The sequence below is a fragment of the Anarhichas minor genome, unplaced genomic scaffold, assembly GCF_050575085.1.
Source record: "Anarhichas minor isolate MPS153535 unplaced genomic scaffold, ASM5057508v1 ptg000003l, whole genome shotgun sequence".
Taxonomy (NCBI): domain Eukaryota; kingdom Metazoa; phylum Chordata; class Actinopteri; order Perciformes; family Anarhichadidae; genus Anarhichas; species Anarhichas minor.
This window is the reverse complement of record NW_027466449.1, coordinates 1,053,169-1,074,659: the sequence shown is the minus strand read 5'-3', so window position 1 is coordinate 1,074,659 and position 21,491 is coordinate 1,053,169. Positions and strand designations below refer to the sequence as shown.

At 42.7% G+C, this 21,491-nt stretch overlaps 1 protein-coding gene across 4 annotated transcripts in view; it reads right to left on the bottom strand.

Annotated features, from left to right (window-relative positions):
* The window catches only part of mib2 (MIB E3 ubiquitin protein ligase 2), a 39,245-nt gene that overhangs the window by 11,550 nt on the left and 6,204 nt on the right, over positions 1-21,491 (bottom strand). Inside the window, exons 2-14 of one of the 4 annotated variants that reach the window (XM_076092715.1) lie at positions 21,150-21,452; positions 16,078-16,473; positions 14,569-14,740; positions 8,867-8,973; positions 7,305-7,499; positions 6,796-6,938; positions 6,293-6,400; positions 6,056-6,160; positions 5,077-5,239; positions 4,309-4,442; positions 2,860-3,008; positions 2,141-2,297; positions 1,307-1,461 (exon numbers count right to left, since the gene is read on the bottom strand). In XM_076092715.1, coding sequence (XP_075948830.1) covers positions 1,307-1,461; positions 2,141-2,297; positions 2,860-3,008; positions 4,309-4,442; positions 5,077-5,239; positions 6,056-6,160; positions 6,293-6,400; positions 6,796-6,938; positions 7,305-7,499; positions 8,867-8,973; positions 14,569-14,740; positions 16,078-16,473; positions 21,150-21,180 — 2,015 coding nt within the window. In that variant the 5' untranslated portion in view covers positions 21,181-21,452. Of the gene's footprint in view, positions 1-1,306; positions 1,462-2,140; positions 2,298-2,859; positions 3,009-4,308; positions 4,443-5,076; positions 5,240-6,055; positions 6,161-6,292; positions 6,401-6,795; positions 6,939-7,304; positions 7,500-8,866; positions 8,974-9,807; positions 10,239-14,568; positions 14,741-16,077; positions 16,474-21,149; positions 21,453-21,491 lie in introns of those variants that run through there. The other 3 variants (XM_076092716.1, XM_076092717.1, XM_076092718.1) reach the window with 3 other exon arrangements.

The window sequence follows — 21,491 nt, the reverse complement described above, 5'->3', positions numbered from 1 at the left end:
CCTCTATGTGAAGAAATCACCTGTCAAGGTGCTTTTCAAAGCATTTTACGGCAATGAATCGATTGTACTGCTGAAAATAGCAAGAAAAATAATAATAAAAAAGAGAATAAGATAACTTTACAGCGCAAAGTAACTCAGGTCAGTTGCAGTAATGCATGCAGTCGATCCGCACAGTGAACAATGTAAACAGTCTATGAATATCATATATCAAAGTACAAACCGCTCAACTGTTGAGGTTGGTTTGAGTCATGGAATAAATAATATATATAAATTACATACTTTCAATGAATACGTAACATTTTGATTTTAAATGTATCAAAGCTGCTGCTGACAACTTGAATAACTTCACTTTTGCTTTGTTCTCTCTACATTTTAGGGCTTTTCGGGGTGTGTGGGATGCAACATGGACAGAGGAAGCACCTCCAGTGTTAACAAGCCAAAAACCAACACAGTCAGCAGACAATGGAGCCTTTGTGACGTGCGTCAGTGAGGCAGCCTTGATGTTTGGCCTCAAGCACCTCGGTTTAGAGTCAAATAGCTGAGCTGATCTTTCACCAGCTCTCTATTGGTGTTATTTTAATGATATATTCATAAAATACAAATGTGTTCTGCATTGCTGAAAAATGACTACACAGAATGCAGTTTGGGACAAATTTCGGAGGACAAGTCGATGTGTAGAGAACCAGGGTGCAAAAGTAAATGTTGCATTTTTGCCTGATATCGACTGGCAGCCTGCTGACAGCAGCAGAAGCTGTGTGGGAGATGAGCTCTCTATCTGTTACGTATTAGTGTTGACCTGCGAGTCCTCAGTTGACACCCATAAACCATCATTTCCCAGGCAGATACGTGCATTCAAACTACCAGATAACATGGCTGTCATTAGTCCATACTGATTGGCTAACAAGCTCATATTATAGGAGACTTGGAGATTTGTGGGATTAAAAAAAAAATGTCAGCACTGATGATTCTGGTTCAACTGAACTAAACTGGATCTCACTGAACCCATTCAAAAATATATAAAAATAAGACTACTCCAAACTAGTGCTGATCTGTTCCTCCTTTTGCTATTGTTAACCATTATCTAGTTATGGTAAGTCATAAGGCACCACCAAGGCTGGTTGTTGGAGCATTACAAAAAAAACACAAGATGCTCTTCCACTAATCCTGCTAGATGATGACTCCAAGAAAATCCCCACTCTATTGAAGCGCCTGGGTAAATACCCACCTTCTCATGTTTCAATATCTAATCTGATGTCACAACCAAGCTTTAAAAACGTACAAAGTTACGGACGCGATCTCCACTCACAGTTTGTTTCCTTTGAGGGCAGCATGGTGCAGCAGGTTGAAGCCTCTGTGGTTCTGCTGTGTGAAGTCAATGTTGGGCACCAACACCAGGATCTCGATGATATTTCGGAAATCTTTAGCAATGGCGTCATGGAGCGGTGTGTCCCCATATGAATCCTGATTGTGTGAGAAACATTTTTGTTGTTGTTGTTGTTTAACATGTTATAGGTTTACATTAAACCCACCAGACATTTGTTTACAGCATATATTGGAAATGAAAGTGTACACAAGCATAGCACAGCTGCATTATTCAAATGATTACAGTTGTGAAAGGTATCCTACTCATTTTCTTTGTACTAAAATACTTTGTTGTAATCCTGAAATCTAGACTGTGTATACTAATTTTGTGTCTATATTAATGTGAAGGATGCTACAGTCCATTCAGTTTATTTATGGCACAAACTAAAGCAAACTGTGGGCTGCTACATGATGTTTTGTACTGAGTAGCTACACCACTCAAGCAGAAAAATATTGTTGTTAGTGGATCCGGGGCCTGGTTGCAGGCACGTTAGACAGTCTGGAAAATGCCTTAAAAGAGACACTAAATTGCATTAATGAGTATGAGGGCTGAAATGTATCAGGGTCACACTCAATCACCATAAATGTATTTATGTTTGTTGTCATCTGCTTGGAAGGACAACATGTGAGTTGCTCATGACATGTGTATAGCAGATGACTGACACTGTCAGAGAAGCTCAGAATTAAACAAACAACAAAAATCACTACTTAGTTTGTAGGGCGACAAATTCTAATCAACGTTCGATCTGGAGGTATCAGGTGTGCTAGGCCCTCTCACCTGGAGATTGACGTCAGCCGAATGTTCGGTCAGCACTCGCACCACGTCAGTGAAGCCCTTGTTGACGGCAATGTGGAGCGCCGTGCACATGGAGTTGTTCAGGAGGTTGACATTTGCCCCTTTGCTCAATAGCAGCCGTGTGATCTCTGCCTGGTTACTAAACGGGAAGACACCATAAACAGAAAAAGACAAACGCAGATTAAATCCTCACTGTCATCCATTTCAGTTTCGTGATTCTACATGTCTGAGCAGTGCTTTCCATTAAGATAATTCAAACCAGTATATCAAATCTCACTGGCTTATTCTGAAAACCTACTGGGAGCTACACAAAGCTCAAGGGTTTGCACGCTAAGTCACACAAATACCCTTTTTAAACTCTGCAATTTTGTTTTTGCATGCTGTACGACTGCTGCAACATTTGTTGGCTTGACAGCAAGTGTAAATTCCCAAAGAGACTTCCTGAGCATGTGTTAATGTGGTGAGAGGAGGAGACATAGCCGACTGATTAGGGCAGCACTTAATGCTGCCACTTCTGTGAATGGATTATCACATTACAAGGAAAGACAGGCCAGAGCTCTACTGTACATCTGTCAGTCTCCTTTCTAAACCCTCAAGGAGCAGAGCTGCAACTTGTGTGTGTGTGTGTGTGTCTGTGTCTGTGTGTGTGTGTGTTGCACCTTTGTCAATTGTGTGCAGGAAAAATGTGTGTGTGTCCTCACCCGAAGGCAGTGTAGTGCAATGCTGTGTCTCCATCTTCATCCTTGACCTCGATGGAGCTGTTGGCCTGCAGCAGGGCCTTCACCACCTCCATGTGGCCTTGGTGAGCAGCGACCTGCAGTGCAGTCTTGCCCTGGTTCTTTATATCCACCTGCCAGGAACACCACCGTGGTGGAAGATTCATTAGTGGCGACGACGGCCCGAGACACTAACAGAGCTGAACAAAGACTGGCTGGAAATAATCTGGGCATGAGCGACAACCCTGTTCGTCATACACTCGACACATAATCCTAATAAGTAGTTTAGTCAACGCCAAGTAGAAATGTAGTCGTGTAGAACGCAACAAGACAAGGACTTAAAATTAACTTTTATTTAATTGAGCAACACGTTATTACTTTTCTCACTCATTTAAAAAAAAAAACATCTCAGATAATATTATACATTTTAGAATGTCATTAGTCATTAGGAAAGGCAATTATAACATGTGTTGTAAACCCACAGCACATAATGTGTAATGATGGTTGATATATACAGTCTATAAACATATGGTTTAGGTTGACAACTCAAGTTAGCATGATTCATTTTAGCTTAATTAGCATGGAGTTCAAACTGTGATTGCACATGTGTGCTCTTTTCAGACTCTGGTTTACTAACCTGATTATAACAAACCATGTTGGTTTGAAAACCTGTTTACCAGGAGCGACATACTGAGATGATATCATTTTCACCTTTTTAAGTAGTAGCATCCCTAAATTGTCATTATCTCAGTTCTCTTTCTCATACCGTCAGTTGGTTTGGATTTTTTTTTTTTTTCCTTAATAATGAAAACCTTCATTTAAAAATTGCATTTTGTGTTTACTTGCGTTATCTTTGTCTAATATTTAAATTTGTTTGATGATCTGAAACATTTAAGTGTGACAAACATGCAAAAAAATAAGAAATCAGGAAGGGGGCAAACACTTTCACACAACTGTGTGTATATATATATATATATATATATATATATATATATATATATATATATATATATATATATATATATATATATATATATATATATATATATATATATATATATATATATATATATATATATATATAAATAAGAGAAACTGTACACTCTTTTGTGGGTGAAAATCATTTAATAAGGGAGTCACTGACGTTCCCAAGAGCAACATATTGTTTATTGCACATAGAGTATTATAGTCACGGCACAAACTCAATAGAGATATTAGAGTAGTGTGTGAAAATGTGAACGGTCTGGAGTCGCTTCCTCGAACAGACTGGCAAATGTCAGTGTACAGCGAGCCCTTGCCTTATCTGGTTCACTACCAGATAAGTAGTGTGGTCACGAGCCCTTAAATTCCCCGCCCCCAGCCTTGGTGTCCTGGTGGAAAGAGCTCTTGGAATGGGCAGTGGACTGCAGCAAAGAGAAGGAGTGCTGCACTAACCTTGTCAGGATACTTCAGCACCAACTCCCGCACTTTGTTGGCACTGCCGTGTGCTGCCTCAATGACCAGCCGGCTGGGATTGTCCTGTTCTGTGGACTGAGACAGCAGCTTCTCCAACACTGAGATGACAGTACCTGAACAGAGACATAGGCAGATGGAGAGCAAGTTAAAAGGGAGAAGGAAAAGGTTGTGAAAAGGGGACAGACAAGAGAGACAAAAGGTATAGGTAGAAGGTGGTGCAAAGCCTTCCAGAGGGCTAAAACAGCAGACACACGGGTTAATGGGCTTGTCAAAGCTGAGCTCAATGCAAAACCACAGGAATGGCTCAAAATGCACCTCCATGCAGTGCAATCTGACCGCACACACATTCACATCACTCTGTTGTCAAGCTGCCATCCGCTGAGGTGAACACGCGCACAGAACAGATTTAGTCATGATTAGGAGACTGCTGGGAACTTCTGACATGATGACAAATGTCTGCTGCGCTGCCAAAGCCTCTCGCTGTCAGCGTGCAGGATCATGACATGCAATGGAGAAGAACATTTCAAGAAGTGACACCCTCGTAAACACACACTGCTGAAAAAAAAAAAAGACGAACAGGAAATGGCGTGACTGTGGACATTAACACCACAGTTGCAGCCTGTATGTGAAAGCATAAGTAGGCAGAGACAGAGCTGCAGTGAGGGCAGGGTGAGAATGAATGAATGCATGCAGAAGGTAAAGCTGGAGCTGGAGGGTTAGAGATGGGCCCCCCCCGTCTCGGCTTACTTCCAGATTCGTTGGGGTTCTCGGCTGTCATGAGGTTGGCGTCCACCTCCACGGTCTGGGACGAGAGGCACGCTGGGTTGAACGTCCACGTCTGGCCTGCAAACGCCACCCGTAGGTCACCATCAGCATATACTTTCAACACTTTCCCGGCCTGGCCAAGCACCTAGGAGAGCAACAGTAAGTAAGGTGGATGTGGCATGGGTCGGTGAGAAAGGGCCTTTTAAAGTTAAAAAACAAGGGAGAAGGTTGACATGGACAGATAAAGAAACAAGGAGCGGGAAAAGCTAATCCAGCAGAAACTATTCATGGTTTTTAAAAAAGGACCAGTTTCTGTGCCTCTCTGGGTAAATGACCAGGCTGCTTTCGAGGCAGCGGCTCTTAACTTGATTACATCCTGATGTAAACTTAGTATTCAGGAAGTGCGTCACTTATAATTCAGAGGGAGGTCTGCCAAATGAAGGCTTTACTTGTGACACGGTTAACATCATGCACACAGACAGGGGGTAACCTGAATATACCAGAATACAGAGGTGAGACAAAACAATTGTTTTGCAAGTCTCAAGTCTTTAATGAAAACCTATAAGTCAAGTTGCATCTCGAGACATGAAAGTCCAGAGTCAAGTCCCAAGTCAAGACGTAAGTTATCATGCACCCCTTACCACATTTAATGCCATAAAAAATGTCTCTCCCTATTAGTGACAGTTAGTATAATTAATAAATATAGTAAATAATAATAAACCATTGGATTATCTTTCCAAGTCAACAGGTTTACGTCCTAATTATGTCCTGAGTTGAGTTACAAGTCTTTTCTGATTTTAGTCAACTCTCAAGTCATCATGACCTTAGTTTAAAGATGCATGACACAAGTCTGACTCGAGCCACAGTATGTCATGAACCACACCTCCATAGCTAACGCTGAAACACCATGAAGAGTTAGTACTATCGGGCTACTATCTATTATCAGGCTAAATGAGCATACAGGAGCCATGCTGTCTGTCCACTCTCCGTGGCCCGCCTGCAGTCTCTTCACATTCTCGATGTCCTCCAATACTTTGACTAGTTCGCCAACTCCAAAAGTGTTCACCTAGTGGAAAGAAAGATGGACAAACTTACTACGCTATAAAAATCAGCTGAAAAAACAAACCGATAATCCAACTGAAGTTCTGAACCACACCAGATCCCACTGTAAGATCCTCTGGTTCTCTGTTCTCAGTACCTTGGTGAGGGCCCCAGGATGGAAAGTCCAGCGGATGTTGTTGCTGTACTGGACTCTGACGTCTCCTCGGTCAGTGATTCTATGTACAGTCCCGATCCGGCAAATGTACTGCAAACACAAATAGACTAGTTTCACCCAGGGTCTCCCTCTGCATGGCTGTGACCTTAATGTTCCCTTTAGCAGCTGTGATTTGAGAATTGGACGCTCCGTTTCCTTTCACTCTGTTGCACGCCAACATCCATCTGAGCCACTTATATAAATAATCTGGATGCAAGGCTCAAGAGGCTCGTGTGTTTTGACTGTGAGGGCATGTTTATGTCTAAAACATAAAGAGTACATACTATGCGCAAAGGACAAAGACAACTTCCTGGAAAAAACATGTTTGTACACTTTGTACTTTTACGTTATAGACAAATTAAGCAGGGAGTTTATTGTATCGTCTGTTGTGAATATGTTTGGAATTGTGCGATTTGTCTTTCTGGCAGAAGGGAAGACTTTAATACCTCAGCCATTTTGGGGTTCCACCCTCCGTGGCCCTCCTGCATCTGTCGCAGGATCTCCACCTCCAAGAGACATTTGACCTTGTCGCTTTGCTGGAAGGAGTGGCTGTCAGCACTCTCCTGGCGCTGCAGCTCCGCGTGCTCTCCTGGATGGACAGGTGTCATGTTGGAGACTTGTGTGAGACACAACACTAGAAGTGTATATGTCTATGTTTTCTAATAACATTTATATTTACAGCGTTGTAATGTTCTAAAATGTCATGCAAAAATACAACAAAACATTACAAATATACGCGCCATAAACTGACACCAAATATGTTTTTGATGAACCAGTTCCTAAGTGGAGGGCTGACTTCCACTTATCTGCAATACGTGACATAACAGACTAGTATCAGATTATTCATGAAGGCCAATATCTGTCAAATATACTGCTTCACGTCTAATGTTCCCTTAAACAACTGAGAAATAAATGACTTAGAGCATACTAAGAAACAGGAATGGGTCTGCCTTACCGAGCTTTGGTAGGTGATCTTTGTAATAGAAGCCTCCTTGGCCGTCGGACACGTATTTGAGGTCTACTTTGCCCTTGTGGCCCATTCGGTAGACATTGGTGGTGCCATTGGACCAGGAGACACTGGCCACGCTGCGACCAGACTCCGTGTCCCAGCCGCGAATGTCCACTACCTTCCCAACCTTACCCTCCCCGCCTACACACCCAAAAATGCACACATACAAACACAAGATATGCGAGAAACAATAAAGCATCGCTGTGTGGGAGGAGTGGGAGATAAAAGGCAGTGAAATAAAAATGCATCTCATTAAAGAAGGAAACGTTGTTAGATAGAGATTGGAGCTCGGTGTGTTGTGATCAGGAGAAAAATGTGTGAGCAACAGAGAAGCGCATGTAATTATCCACAGCCAAATTTGACAAGCACAATGAGGACATATGAGACAAATGAGATGACAGACACAGAGGTGTGGAAGAAACATTTTCCCTGTAGAGCCATAAAGTGTCAGTCACTTCCATTTTCTAGAGCTAGCCCAGTCCAATCAAACACCTGACAAGACACAATTCCCCATCTTGATTCCAACACATAAACATCATAGTGAAAAACAAGAATCACCATTAAACAATAAAAAAACATTTCACAAGAAGGTCTCAGATCTATAGAACAAGTTTCATGTTGTAAGAAAACTCATGTTGGGCCATTAAAGTCATCACGCTGCCTCAGCGCCTATCCACGCCAGCTAAAGCAGAGACCCGTACGACTACACGGTGGGCTGGGGGGGTTTCTGAGCATGCTCGGAGCTTCCTGTATGTGCTAACCGCATACACCATTTATTAAGCCTGATGAGTGACTTAACCGAAACCCCAGGGCGTTGATTTTGGACTCATTCGCTCTAGCCCATAAAAAGGGAGCGTTGCTATTCTCAGAGACAACGATGACCCCCAGATCAGGAAACATTAAAGACATATTAGCATTCCCTCTTTTTTCCTAACAGGAACATTAAAGGGCTTTAATTTAGCCCACTTATAAAGGGCTTTCAATTATTATTTAAACTATTTCAAATATTAGCCAGCTGTATCTGAAAGAGGGCCAATTTTTTTTCTAAACAGCAACAATGTTTGTCACATAATGTAAAACTGCATATATTAGTGGAAGCCATAATATCCATTCTCTACTTTCTTAACACCTGCATCACACACTATATTTTAAGTGAAGGGGCTTCTCAGTTTATGCCACTACATAGGGCTGGAAAAAGAAAAACAAAGAATACAAATGTTACAGAACAAGGACTCTGTAAAGACACGGGCACATCTGTGGAACAGACTCAGATGAGTCACTGGCAATATAAATGCACGCAGACACACACACACACACACACTGACACAACATTTTGTGGGTTAAAAAGAGACGTGAGGTTAGAATGTTATTATGGGTTGTGGATGGTGAAACACTTTGAAGACGTACAGCTCCATGCTCAAGAAGGTAGGGGGCCTGCTGAGTCGGCAGCACCAAGTTAGCGGTTTGGAACAGGTCCCCCCCCACACACACATACATACACAACTCACCGTCTTGGTTGCCCCAATCCCAGTCAGGTCCACGAACCACTTTAACCCCCTGGAAGATTCCTTTGAGGATGATCCGCGGGAGGTTCTGCCTCGGTGCCAAGCACACTCTGTGATAAGAGCATGGAGACACAGCTGAACAAACTGCTCTACGGACTGTCCAAGACAATGTTAAGACCCAATATGAACTCCTCAGTACCAAACATGGTCCAAGTATGCGTATTAAAAACCCAACGAAACAATGGAACAGCTTTGAATCTGTGGCAAGCCTCGGCAGACACAAGCCCCAAAAGTCAGTATCAAAGTACTTCCGAGCAAATATATTTCTTCATTAAACACTGGTCATGATTAGGGATTCCAGTTATTAAGGTTTAAATATTAGTCAAGTGACTGATTGATCTGTTAATCATTACAAGCTTATGAAATGCAAATGATCTAGTGAAAAACATCATTGAGGACCAATGGACACGCTGCAGAATTTTGAAAAATGCTGTCGCAAAACTCCGATGAACAAAAAGCCCATTAACAGACGGACAGATCAAAACTCAACAGATTCATCCTGTGTAGCTTACAGGCTTTCCTGAAGAACAGACGTATGATAAAACTGAACATGCAGGACACACTAGATAAAACCCAAATGGATACTCTAAACCCAGGTGGAGTTCTCATGTACACATGCATACATTCATCATGCCTCACCATAATACATAACGTGCACAGTGCTACCTGTGGTGAACCGGTAGTTCTTCCACAAGTGGTCAAGAGATAAGCAGGATAAACCCTCCTTAAAACGAGATATTTTTTCTGATAGGATTTCCGCATAAATAAAAACAAAAATCCAGGAAACCTATGCAAAGCTGCTTTGATCAGTGTCAAAACTCGACTATCTAACGCACTGACCAACAGCCTCAAATTCATTCAAAGATTCAGACACTCTGACATACCTGATGGTGAAGATTTGATCAGATCTTGGTGCAAACGAGCTGCCTATTCCCATACTTCCTCGACGAGATCAAACCCCAGCTTCCATTTAAACCGAACAGCTTTTTGGATAGACTCAAAGTCATATAAAATCCAACGGGCTCAAAAGAAGAGGAGAGCCTTGCGAGACCTGTCGTCCTCAGGGAGCCTCATCGAGGCTTTGCTGCTCCCACGTTTCTCTAGCGCTGGGCTTTTACTTAAAGTTAGCGTTGGCTGACTTCATCCCCCGTCACTGGCCGGATTTTCCAGGTTCCTGGGTGTGATAGCAGGAAACGGCAGTACATTTGGCTCCTAGAGCCAAGTAACGCTAAATCTCGAAGCAGGTCTGGGCTTGGACAGGTCTGTGTGTCTCTGTAAACAGAGCTTTGAGCCTAATCCATGGAAAGCAGAGCTATCAGCAAGCAGGCCAGCAGAGGATGCGCCTGTCATATACGGAGATACAAGAACCTATGTTGTAAATAAAGTATATAGGGTCTGTACAAACTCATTGTAAACTTCCTGAACCTGTAGCATTAAGGGTCATAAGAGAGAATTTGGCAACCTGTGCCAACGTCTCCACGGCACTAAGCTGATTTAGTACAGACCGGAAGGACTGATTGAAAATATATAATACTGGTTTATGACGGGAGAGCTGATTAGTGGGAGAAAAGACTATTCCCAAAACTCGACCAAGAATTATTTCAGTCGTAAAGAGGATGGAAACTGACAGATGTCTCTGGAAACATGACCTCAGACTGTGACCTGTTGTTTGCCAGAGTAGCTACTCTGAGAAAGACAACAGCTCTTTCAAGGGATCAAGACTTCTAATCCTGCTCAGGCCAAATGTCACACACACACACACCCCCCACCCCCCCTGCTCCTAGACAGGATCAGACCTAGGGTCGGTGGACCCTTTACTATAGCGGAAACACAAATCCAAACCCTTTTCTCTTACATTGAAAAAGACAGCGGACAGCAGCAATTCTGGCTTGCAGACTGTGGGGTCGGGGTTGGATGGTGCTCCTTAAAACGTTACGACTATAGCTGCAGTGTGCATTGCTGTGCAAGGGGAGGATTAGGCATTGCGTTGACCGAATATGTCCCCTGGAACTGCGTGTGTGTGTTGTTTGTGTGTTGAAGAGCCGATTAACCAGCTGCATACCAACCACCTCCTCGTAAACACATGGTACAAGCATATGCTGCCCTGAGCACCGTCAGCATGTACACACACACGTGTGTCAAAGCGCCGTAAACGTATTCACTTTGAGCAAAGGCAAGATTCAGAACACTGAGCGGCCATGAGTGGCGTATAGCCTCGCAATGTTTGGATCAAAAAACAATAATAAATAATCTATAATATTCTAATATCCTGAAGATTCACATTAACAAAGAAAAAAGCCCCTAATGAGGGTTGAGAGAACACACATCATGTAATGTAACGCTGGTACACAGCTTGATGCTTCATGAGCAGCACCTCGATTTGCACCTGTTATCTATACACGTCTTTTAGGAAGTTGAAAATGCTAACATGCTAATCCGCACAGCTGAGAGTCTCAGCATGCTAATCTATTTCAATCTGTTGTAATTACGACGGAACGCTCATGTACAGCACATTCGGCTCTGGTCTCACACCATGTCTGTGGTGGTGTTGCAGCTCTAGTGCCAGTGAGTTGCAGCAGTTCGTCGCGGTGACAACTTCCCATTGTCCCCTCAGGACACCGATGAAGTTTCTCCCCACAGTCTGTCAGTGAACTACAAATAGATCTAGCCTTCTTAAATAGTCATTAAACCCTCACACATGTTTGGTCCACATGTCCCTCTTAACTATGTTAAGCCCAAACTCCAGTCTCCTTACATAAATCACTGCTGGCACAACAAGAAGCCCCACTCGTTATAAAACTAAGCTAAATTTGTCTTTCCAGGCAACTATCAAGCGCGTCCCATGACAGCCAGATTATAAATGAGTCTTTTGAAATGCTGTCGGTGAAATATGGGTCAGTGCGGTCCAGAAATAAAGAAGCAGTGTGCGTTTAGCAGCACGTAATGTGGAGTGCTCCTGTTTCACTCATCCGACGAGGAGAGAGAGATTTACGTTGATCAAAAATCTTTTTCATTTCCTAAAAAAAAGTATTTTAATTTGTTTTTGTTGCACAATCCGCAGACATTCACTAGTTTCCTCAACAAGGGGGCAACAAATAAATTAGATTACACTCAGCAAAGCAGCAATCAATGTTTCTTCTAATCTTAAACCTTTGAGTTTGAAAATTTGGACATAGCTAAACAAGACATAGAGAACCAATACAAATGTAATCTTTAATATTTTAAGTTCGGACTCAATTCCATTCAAAGTTTGCGTTTTTACTAAAAGTTGTCTCTGTAGATTAAATTTCAATCCAATTGAATACCACAGTGTCAAACACAATCTGTTCACGAATATGTAATACTTCAAAATGTGTTTGCTGAAAGCTGAAATATGATTTAATGTCACCTCCAGGGGGTGTATGATGGCAAACCAAACACAGATTGGAGAATTTAGAGAAACTATTAGAACACCGAGAGGAGCAAAAGAAGTCTCTCTAAAGGGCACTGCTGTCATTACGTTGTATATTTAGAGCGGCCAATGATTCACACCAAACCAACATCCTAAGCGCTGTCTACAAATGTATAAATACACACAATACTATACAGAAGCCAGGACCAGTGACGTTTGAAGTCATTTACATCACGGCTGGTTGACTGACCTCGGCTGAGTCACATTCTTTTCTGCCACTTATGGAGAATTCATGCCTCAGATTCAATGAGAATAATCTCCCCCAGAGCTATAACTGAGACAGGCCCCGGCTGTTATCAGCGACGTCGATCCGTTAAAGCGTATATTCATCCATTTAAGAAATGTAGCACAGAAGGAAATCCTATAATATTCTTGCTATAATAATCTTAAAATGACCAAACAGCTAATTCTGACAGTAGGATTGAGTATTCAAAACACTTTTGTCTGTGGTTTTAACATACGCCTTAATATTACACAACTCAATGATATCACTGAATCGTAATCTCTTGACTAATTTCAAGTATTCTAAGTTTAGCTTTGTCTCACTCAAATGTTACGCATCACAGCTGCTTCGGATTCCTGTACAACCTTTAAATGACTCAGATTAAAGATGCGGATGCTGAAAGTAGCACTATCTGACACATTTATTCACGAAGGCGGGTTGCTTTACTCATCATCTTTTCTAACCCACGTCAACGATGATCAAACACATCAGATCCTCATCTGTCCGTGTATTGAAAACTTAATTAAAAAGGTCTCCTTGAACTAACTTGAAAAGAAAAATGGCTGGTCAGAATGTGAATGGGCGAGTATTTGTGCAGCGTCCACAGATGGAAGGCAGTGACCTGTTTTGACCTGTTCGGAGGGTTACATAAAGCAGTTTGTTCCACCAATAAAAAACAACCCCACAATGAAGGACACTGCTGAGCCAAACATTTGGGCTTCAATGACAAATCAATACTTCTGAAGAGAAACTGTGGTGGGAGACGAAATGAGATTCCAGCTACTGTCAGAACGCTAAATAATTACTGCAGGCCGGGTTTCACTTAAAGCCAAAATCTGTAACTGGTGTGCAGCTCAATTTCCACCTTAACCATCAGAGTCAAAATGGTTGGTTGTGGACCCAACATGACTTGAATTAAGACACTTCTCATATAGTCAGGATGTGATCACAGAACACAACAGCAGGAAGTGAACCAGCAGAGAGATTGCAAGAATACTGGATTCAAGTCATGACCAGGTCAAGATCTGTAGCGAGGGGTGTAATGATTCATTTGCTGCACTGCTGTTTTAATTAAACCATTTCACTGACATTTAAAAATAGTGAACGTCTGTGACAGTAATGTTTTTAATACAAGGTCAAAGTCAGAAAATCCCAAATCCTACACAGGGGCTTTAATGCAAATACACTTTTGTACCCAATAGCTAACTAGGGATCTATTATTATTATTATTATTATTATTATCATCTATCTTTGATCTAATCAAATAAGCTAAAGAGTAACAAGTCTTGATTACTACCACCCCCTGTTTGCACCTTTCATTGGACAGCAGGCACAGGAAAATACATGGAGCTGAGTTAGACCTGGACCAGGCTAAACTCTAGAAGAAATCTGGGTCGTACATATCACCTCGTTAAAACGAGAACAGGCCATCCAGCTGACATTCAGATAGTGCCGGAAGCCGTTTGGAGCTTTACTGTGAACTGATGCAGAAGAGTGGATTCTGAAGGGAGAACTCCAGTAATCTGGATACGTAGGCGACTCGGAAGCAGCTCGCTAAACATTCATCCCAAACAAGGCCACGTGTGGTTTGCCGAAGCTGACTTAAGGCTAGATGTTAATTTAAAAAAATTTTAAAACTGTCTTTTGGAAATAAATGATATTATCTGGACGGCCTTTTATCTGGATAAAAGATCCTGAACACAATCAGGCAATACATCAAGTTTACCATTATAAACGTAGTAAAACAAGCAGACATGTACAAAAGTGGAAAACCTGACGACATTGCTGAAGCCCTGCCTTGACCTGCTGTCCTGTGTAAACAGAGGGCAGACTAACGATAATTAATTGGAGGAAACGACACTAATAAGATCTTACATCCTGTGAGAAACGGAGACCTTGTGACGGACGACAACATGATTAGAATTTAAACAAGGATCAACTGTGCTGGGGAAGTGGCGGCGCAGTACTCACGGCTGGGAGTGCGCCGTCTCGTAGCGCTCGAAAGCGTGGCCGAGGTCGTGCTTGTTGTTCATGTAACACTGGGTGCACAGGTCATAGTCGAAGCACACCTTGCACTTCCATCGCATTCCCATGATGCCGTGCTTCTTGCAGCTGTCACAGATGATGTTGGAGTGACGCACACCTGGAAAGGGGAAGGAGAGGTGGGGGAAGAAAGGTGAGTGTGGTTATGACTTGTTACTTATCACAGCGGCTCATATCATGCGATGTGGAAGAACTGAGGCACAAGCACCATGACACAAATACCCCCCACCCCCTTCGCTCATCATCTCTTCTCCTCTTCCTCTTCTTCTTTCACTCCATTAAAGAGCGAGCTTCTGAGGCAGAGAAATGTTGCTTTAAAATAGAGCACAATGCTAATGAGTCCTGCATTATTGTATGTGTCATTCAAGTCCAGAATAGAGCTGGATGGCTGATATGAGAGATAGTCTTTAGTACCATGAATTGTGCTTAAAATGAACCCCTGTATTTTAATCATAGGGCTGTAAAACTCTACAGAAACCCAGGATGATGACGATGTCTGATGAGGTTAAAGGCAGCGTTGGATTGCAGCCGCTGATAGCGCCGTGAATTACACATCACTTGCAACCGTTCTCTGCACCGTATCACGGTCTGAATTACAGCATAAACGTGGCCAGAGCGCTTTGCCCCTTTCTTTTGTGTCTGATTGCAACTATCCACGTGGCAAAGTATGAATGTGCTTGAGGCCAATGCGTCGCTTGTGAGGGGTGAGAGTCAGCCTGAGGCAGAGGTCTTGTCAGGAGGGGCTCGTCAGAGCGTCTCTTCCATCCAAACCTCCTAAGGGCAATTAAGAAATAATGTATGCCCAGGATTTGGTAAAGGAGAGAGAGGGAAGGAATAATTGGTTTATTCGTTTATATAATAAACATTTTTCAATCTTGTTTTTTTTTTTCTCATGTATTTTTCAGTATTGACACTTATGGGAGCTTTATTAGCTTTATTATTTTTCTTGTCATTGCGTCCCAAAATAAATGAGTTTGAGTGGAGACCATTTATAAATGAGCATCAGTAACCACCAAGTCTCTGAAGACGCCAATAATTTCACTGTAACTGCGTGTGGCTAATAGCGCCAGTCTTTGTGAATTGGACTGTTTGAGGCTAATTTGCATCGAAAGTGGGAAGTTTTGCACCAAATGTTGCACCGAATATTAACTCATTTAAATATGTGCAAATAGCACAGGAGCGCTGAGATGCTATTTGCTTGGCAGCGCAGTTAGGGGTCCATTTCCCCGTTTGTGGGTGCTTTGATATGGTTTCCTTTTGTCTCATTTCTGCATGTTTAGCGGCATTAAATGCTTGGTCCCATTCAAAGATAAAGTAATAATAGAAGATCTTTGTAAATAATCTAAATCATTTTGGAATACTACAAGTACATTCCAACCTAGAATCAGTTCTAGTTGGCTCTGGTGTTGTAGTACAACCCCAGTCATGAGTGCTTACCGATTTGAGCGTTATCATAAAGCAGCAGGTCAAAGGAACCCTGGTAGCCAGTGCGGTAGTTGGTTCGTGTGCCGCTGTCCCACTGCACCACCACGGTCTTGTCTGGCGTCGTAGTGCTGCCCTGCCGCCCGATCTCCACCACGGTGCCCACGTGGCCCTCGCCGTCATCCTGGTTCCCCCATTTCCAGTCCAGGCCACGCACCGCACGCATGCCCACCTCCATGCTGCCTCTGCCGGGGCCCGGCCCGGGGGCCGAGCGCGACGGCCGAGGCCTGGCGGCGCTCTCGCTCCCGCTGCTGCTGCGCCTCCGGGGCTTCTGAGCGTGGCTGGCTCGTGCCGCCGATATCGCGGGCAGGGACGGCACCAGGGGTGTTTCAGGGAACAGGTCGGGGGTGACTGGAGGAGAGAGAAGAGAACGGCTCAATGAAACCTAGAAGCAGCAGCAAAGTCACAGCAGGACACTGCAGGTACAAAAGACGTAGATACATTGGTGTAACAACAATATAATGCACTAAATACTGGCATCTTCTTTTACATAGTCAATACTTAACATAACAGCTGATCCTCACCAACTGGTCTAGAATCCACAGCAAAGCTTTACTCAGCCCACAGAACATTTTGGGTTCGTTTCCACCGCTTTCAAACCACACAACCTGTGTGTTGCCTCACTGCAAGTCTGTCAGTGGCAGCTGAGGGACTCATAAAGCAACATACCATATGTCTCATTAATTTCAGAGCAATGCTTTTTCTCTTTGCTGGTGGATCATTCACTGAAGGCCTTGCTGTGTGTCATGGCATATTTCTGGAGAGAGCAGCTGGACACGACTGCTACGCCCTGCTGCGCTAATCAGACCCTGACCTGACCCACACAAACACACACACACACACACACACACATCTAAAGCGGAAGCCATTAACACACAGCAAAACGATATGAAAAGTTAGAAAGTGCTCCTGTGTAGGGATGGAACGATATAGGATTATATCACGGATCACAATACGCACTCACAATAAGTTGATCGTGGTGAATTTCCATTATCGGGACAATCGAGAGTGTCGTCACAAGAGTGACTTGAGAAAGCTGTCGAGCTCGCTGTCATGGCAGAGAAGTGCAAAATAGAGCCTGATTTCAAAATGTACCAGAATAAGCATGTAAGAAAAATCCTCTATCTACACAGGGTGATGTTATGATTTGTGATGCTCTTATTTTAGATTGTTTGTCTTTCACTAAAAAAAGACATGTGTCCTAACTGTGATGCAATGACAACAATAGTTTCTGATGGTAACATGATTCAAATATGTTGGTTTTGCAGCCATTTTAACCGCTTTAAGCATATTTAGATTTTTGGGATAATATCGTGAATCACCCATTTTTTGGCCAGAATAATCGTGACTTGAATTTTTCATATCGTCCAATGTCTTACTCATGTAACTTTGTACACATCCCACACATTTGTACGGGCATGGCTGTAGTGAAATCCCAGAGTATTCTAAAGAAGACATAAAAATAGTCAAAATCTTGTCACAAGGACAGACGTACAAGAAACTCCTTCACATTCACACCCGTGACGGATGACTTCAGTGTTTTCATGAATGCCGCTGGGTGCTAGAAACTAACACAGGAAGGAAGCCGCATTCATGTGGCAGCTTGAGTCAGCGATACAGAGAGGAACTTCTGCCGAGGAGGAGCGACCATCAGCGACTTCCAATCACGTCCGCTAATCACATGGGGTTCAAAACATTCTTTTTATACACTGACGCAGTGTTCCATCTCCACCATTAACAAGACACACATATAAAGCATTCCTTGTTGATGCTGCAGTGCTATTTCTGTGTCCACAATGAAATGTTTGTGAGGTTGCAGAAAAGGGAAAACTGCAGGCTTGTAAAACTGAAGGACAGTGCACAACATTTGTCCACACAACAGCTACAGCTTTGACATTGGGATCATCTGCCTGTGTTTATGCTTCTTTCATAAAAGAGATTTTTAAAGAGAAGATGAAAGTCTGCTGAGGAGAGGAACTGTTGTCACTTTTCACTGTTCACATCCAGGTCCTGCTGTGTATCAACACCCCATCCGAAAGCACTACCTGGGAGGCCTCGCGTGTTGTATTGTAGAGGAGGAAAATTGAGTGATGAATCTTTCACAAACATGCATAACGATGTCCGCTTTCTAGAAAGATTAAGAAGAAGCCGACAGGCCGGGCATTACCATTAGTGAGAAAATATCGATACGCTTGAGCTTCGCAACATTATGTTTCTTGATATTGTATTGATTTTTTTATTTAACAGTTTACGTGCAGAGACTGCACAGAAAGCAGTGCTATGATGTTGGATGTTACAAGGACTTCCTTAGCAGATGGTGGTGTTAATCCGCCATTTCCCTGTTTACAACCACCATTGATCTAAATCACAAGGACGAGGGAGGGACTTGAGTTTTTTCTGTGGACAGCAAAAATGTAGTAAATGATCTATAAATGCTGCTGTAGACAGGAAACTTTCAATAAGTAACGTTTTCAAATCTATCCAAATTTGTGTGAAAAAAAAGCCTTACGCTTGCTAAAAACCCTCCATTTATCTGGTAATTTATAAGTTGTATAGCCTGATAGTTCAGTCCCAGGGTTTGTGTAAAAAAAGAAGGAAAAAAATCAATAATAGGGCAGACAGATGTCTGTAATACGGCTGAGATTACACTTGCACGCTTATCAAGATTACAATTTTGGTATTAAAGGCATCTGCTTAAGCATGAAAACATATGGGCTGTAGGGGATCAAAGGAGGGAAAGCAGGCTGCTTACACTCCATTTTCTGTCCAAAAAATGACAGCTTAGCCTCTTTTATGCACTGAAATAATATCCCAACCAATCATCAAACCCATCAGCATGAAAACACGAGAGCTTTTTTTTTTTTTTTCACAGCTCCCACCATTCTGGGTGTGGATGGACGTAAGAAACGCCAAGTCGATGTACCAGTAACAGAGAATGCACTCATGATGACACTCAGCACACTTAAACCACACGAGGGAGGAGAATCTGTCAAGATGTCAACATTTGCGCTAAAGCAGTTCCCCTATCTAGCATTCTGGATTGAGGAACACAGACCGAAAAATAACTTAACCTACCACCTACATTCAAAACACATATACCCACCGCCTCCCACGTCACCAACTCTGCTGCCCCCACACTGTGTGTTCCCAGAGAGGATTCAGGCGGAACACACTGATATCTAATCATTATCATTTTAGACCAGGGCTGGACAAGTAGATGCAGCACAGGGCATTCAGTGGAGGACTCTATCTACACAACAAGCTCCTATCCAACACCGACAGGGAGAGCATTTCTTACTGTGTGAGCTTCATCTTCTGCCTCTACATTAAGAGTGAACACACGCTCCAAGCTGCACTTAAGGACCCTCATCTTCTTAAATCCCGATGCACGTTATTGTTCGGTGCTGACAGATGGTCACTGCTAGAAAATTGCATCCTCAACAGCAGTGGGTACGATTACTACACACCAGCCAATATATTACCGCTTGTTGAAATGAAGGACCGCCAATGTATAAAGTGAAGCAGCCTCAGCAGCTGTTTGCACAAACACACTTCTGGTCCAAACAGTGAGGACTCCAGCTTCCATTTTTGTTTACTTATGCATTTCTGTATCTTGTGTGTTGTGTAATGTTGTCTGCAGCAGCAGCAAAAGTCTAGTGGCTTTATAAGGGTAAACCACTAACTTTAAAGACAGTTTGGCGAGAGATTTAGTTATTAATAACTTCACCAAAGTCAAAGTTGGCCTAGTTTAACAATAATCGAAAGTTAAGAGAATCAAAATGTTAAAATCGTAAAGATTCGACAAAGGCAGGCGGGATTAGAGCTCTCTGCCTGCAATAACAGATGGTCTGGCTTCCGTCATAAACAATGATGAGGGCCAATCTGGGAGTCGACCTCCTTCACACAAACAACCAGCCAGGCGTTGGGCCACAACCACAAATAAACACATGCCGTCAACAAATGCTTGAATATCGCTCAGGAATATTATTGGTTTCCATAAAGTAGGTGTTTAACGCTAATGAAGGTTGGACTTGGTTTGTTTTAACTGCTACACGTGGTGTTTCAAAACATCAATATAAAATTGACAATTGTATAAAATATAAAATTTTTGTAAAAACATTATGCTTGTGTTTTCAGTAAAGATGAGGAATCAAAAAAGTGATGTATTGTACCATTTGTGGTAACTGGATTGGGTCAATTTCCTGAATGCTACAAATACAAAAAAATGAAGAACTGAAAATCTGCACGCAGTCACTACATCTACCAACAGATGATGGTTTCACTATGCAGATATACAGCACATTTAAGATTCTTAACCAGCATGCAGGCAGACCTACTGATGAAAGTCACTGAAAAGGAAAATGAGTCAGGAGGAGTATTATTACTGGCGGACCCGGCGCCATCAGATACGTGCTACTGTTTGAAACAGCGAAGGCCTACTTGTGCTGTGTGTCTTGCCTGGCTCATATCCTCACTCATGTCTAATAAGAAGAGGCTGCTTGCATGCGCTGGACCTAAATGCTTAAGCAAAGAGCGATCTACACACAAGCTCTATGGCTTCAGCCTCATCAACTTCAATATCAGAGAAAAAGCCTGCTGGAACTGGTTCATGTCAGAATCATCTGGTGGCCGGAGGACTTTCAAGAAAATCAATAAGGACCGCGAGTAAATAACACATTTACAAAGATTTCTTCAGAGTGGGCGATGGGCCTAAAATTAGACTCTCCATTTTCCCATTTCAGGCTTCCGCTCGGCCTACCTTCCTTTTCACAAATCTCACTCAAACAGGCGCTGCGGAGTGTGGAAAATAATTATATAACACATAATCAACTATTGGAACTAATCCAAAATGTAGTACATGGACATCTTCAAAGCTTTGTCGGCGGACTTATTCCTATCAGCAGACTTTATCCCTGGAGCCTTTCCCAACAACCACAGCAAAGCAAGACATAGGAAACACCTGATGTACGTTTCATGACACCGTGCTAAGATTGTCGTATCACATTATCGTGGATTGCCATACTCACGCCCCATGATCTTCAGCCCACTTTTGAACATGTTGGAAGCTGTATGGTTCCAGTGTGCCGGGACACTAAAAGCCTCGCTCTGCTATTATCCAGGGTCAACCAGCGGGACCATCTGAGATCCTGAGCGCTATGAAGTCGTCATCCTACTGACGGGGGAGTGAACCTTTTCTGGCAGAGTCCTAGTTATTTGGTGAGCTTTGCCCTCTGTTTTTGGAACATGCAGTTCTTTTCTCCTCGGTTTGGTTGGTTGTTGTTTTTCTTTGACAGATGTTGCTCAAGAACTGGACAAGCCTGATGCCTTATCTGGGAAAAAACAACATACTGGCTGCGTAAGGTAAAGAA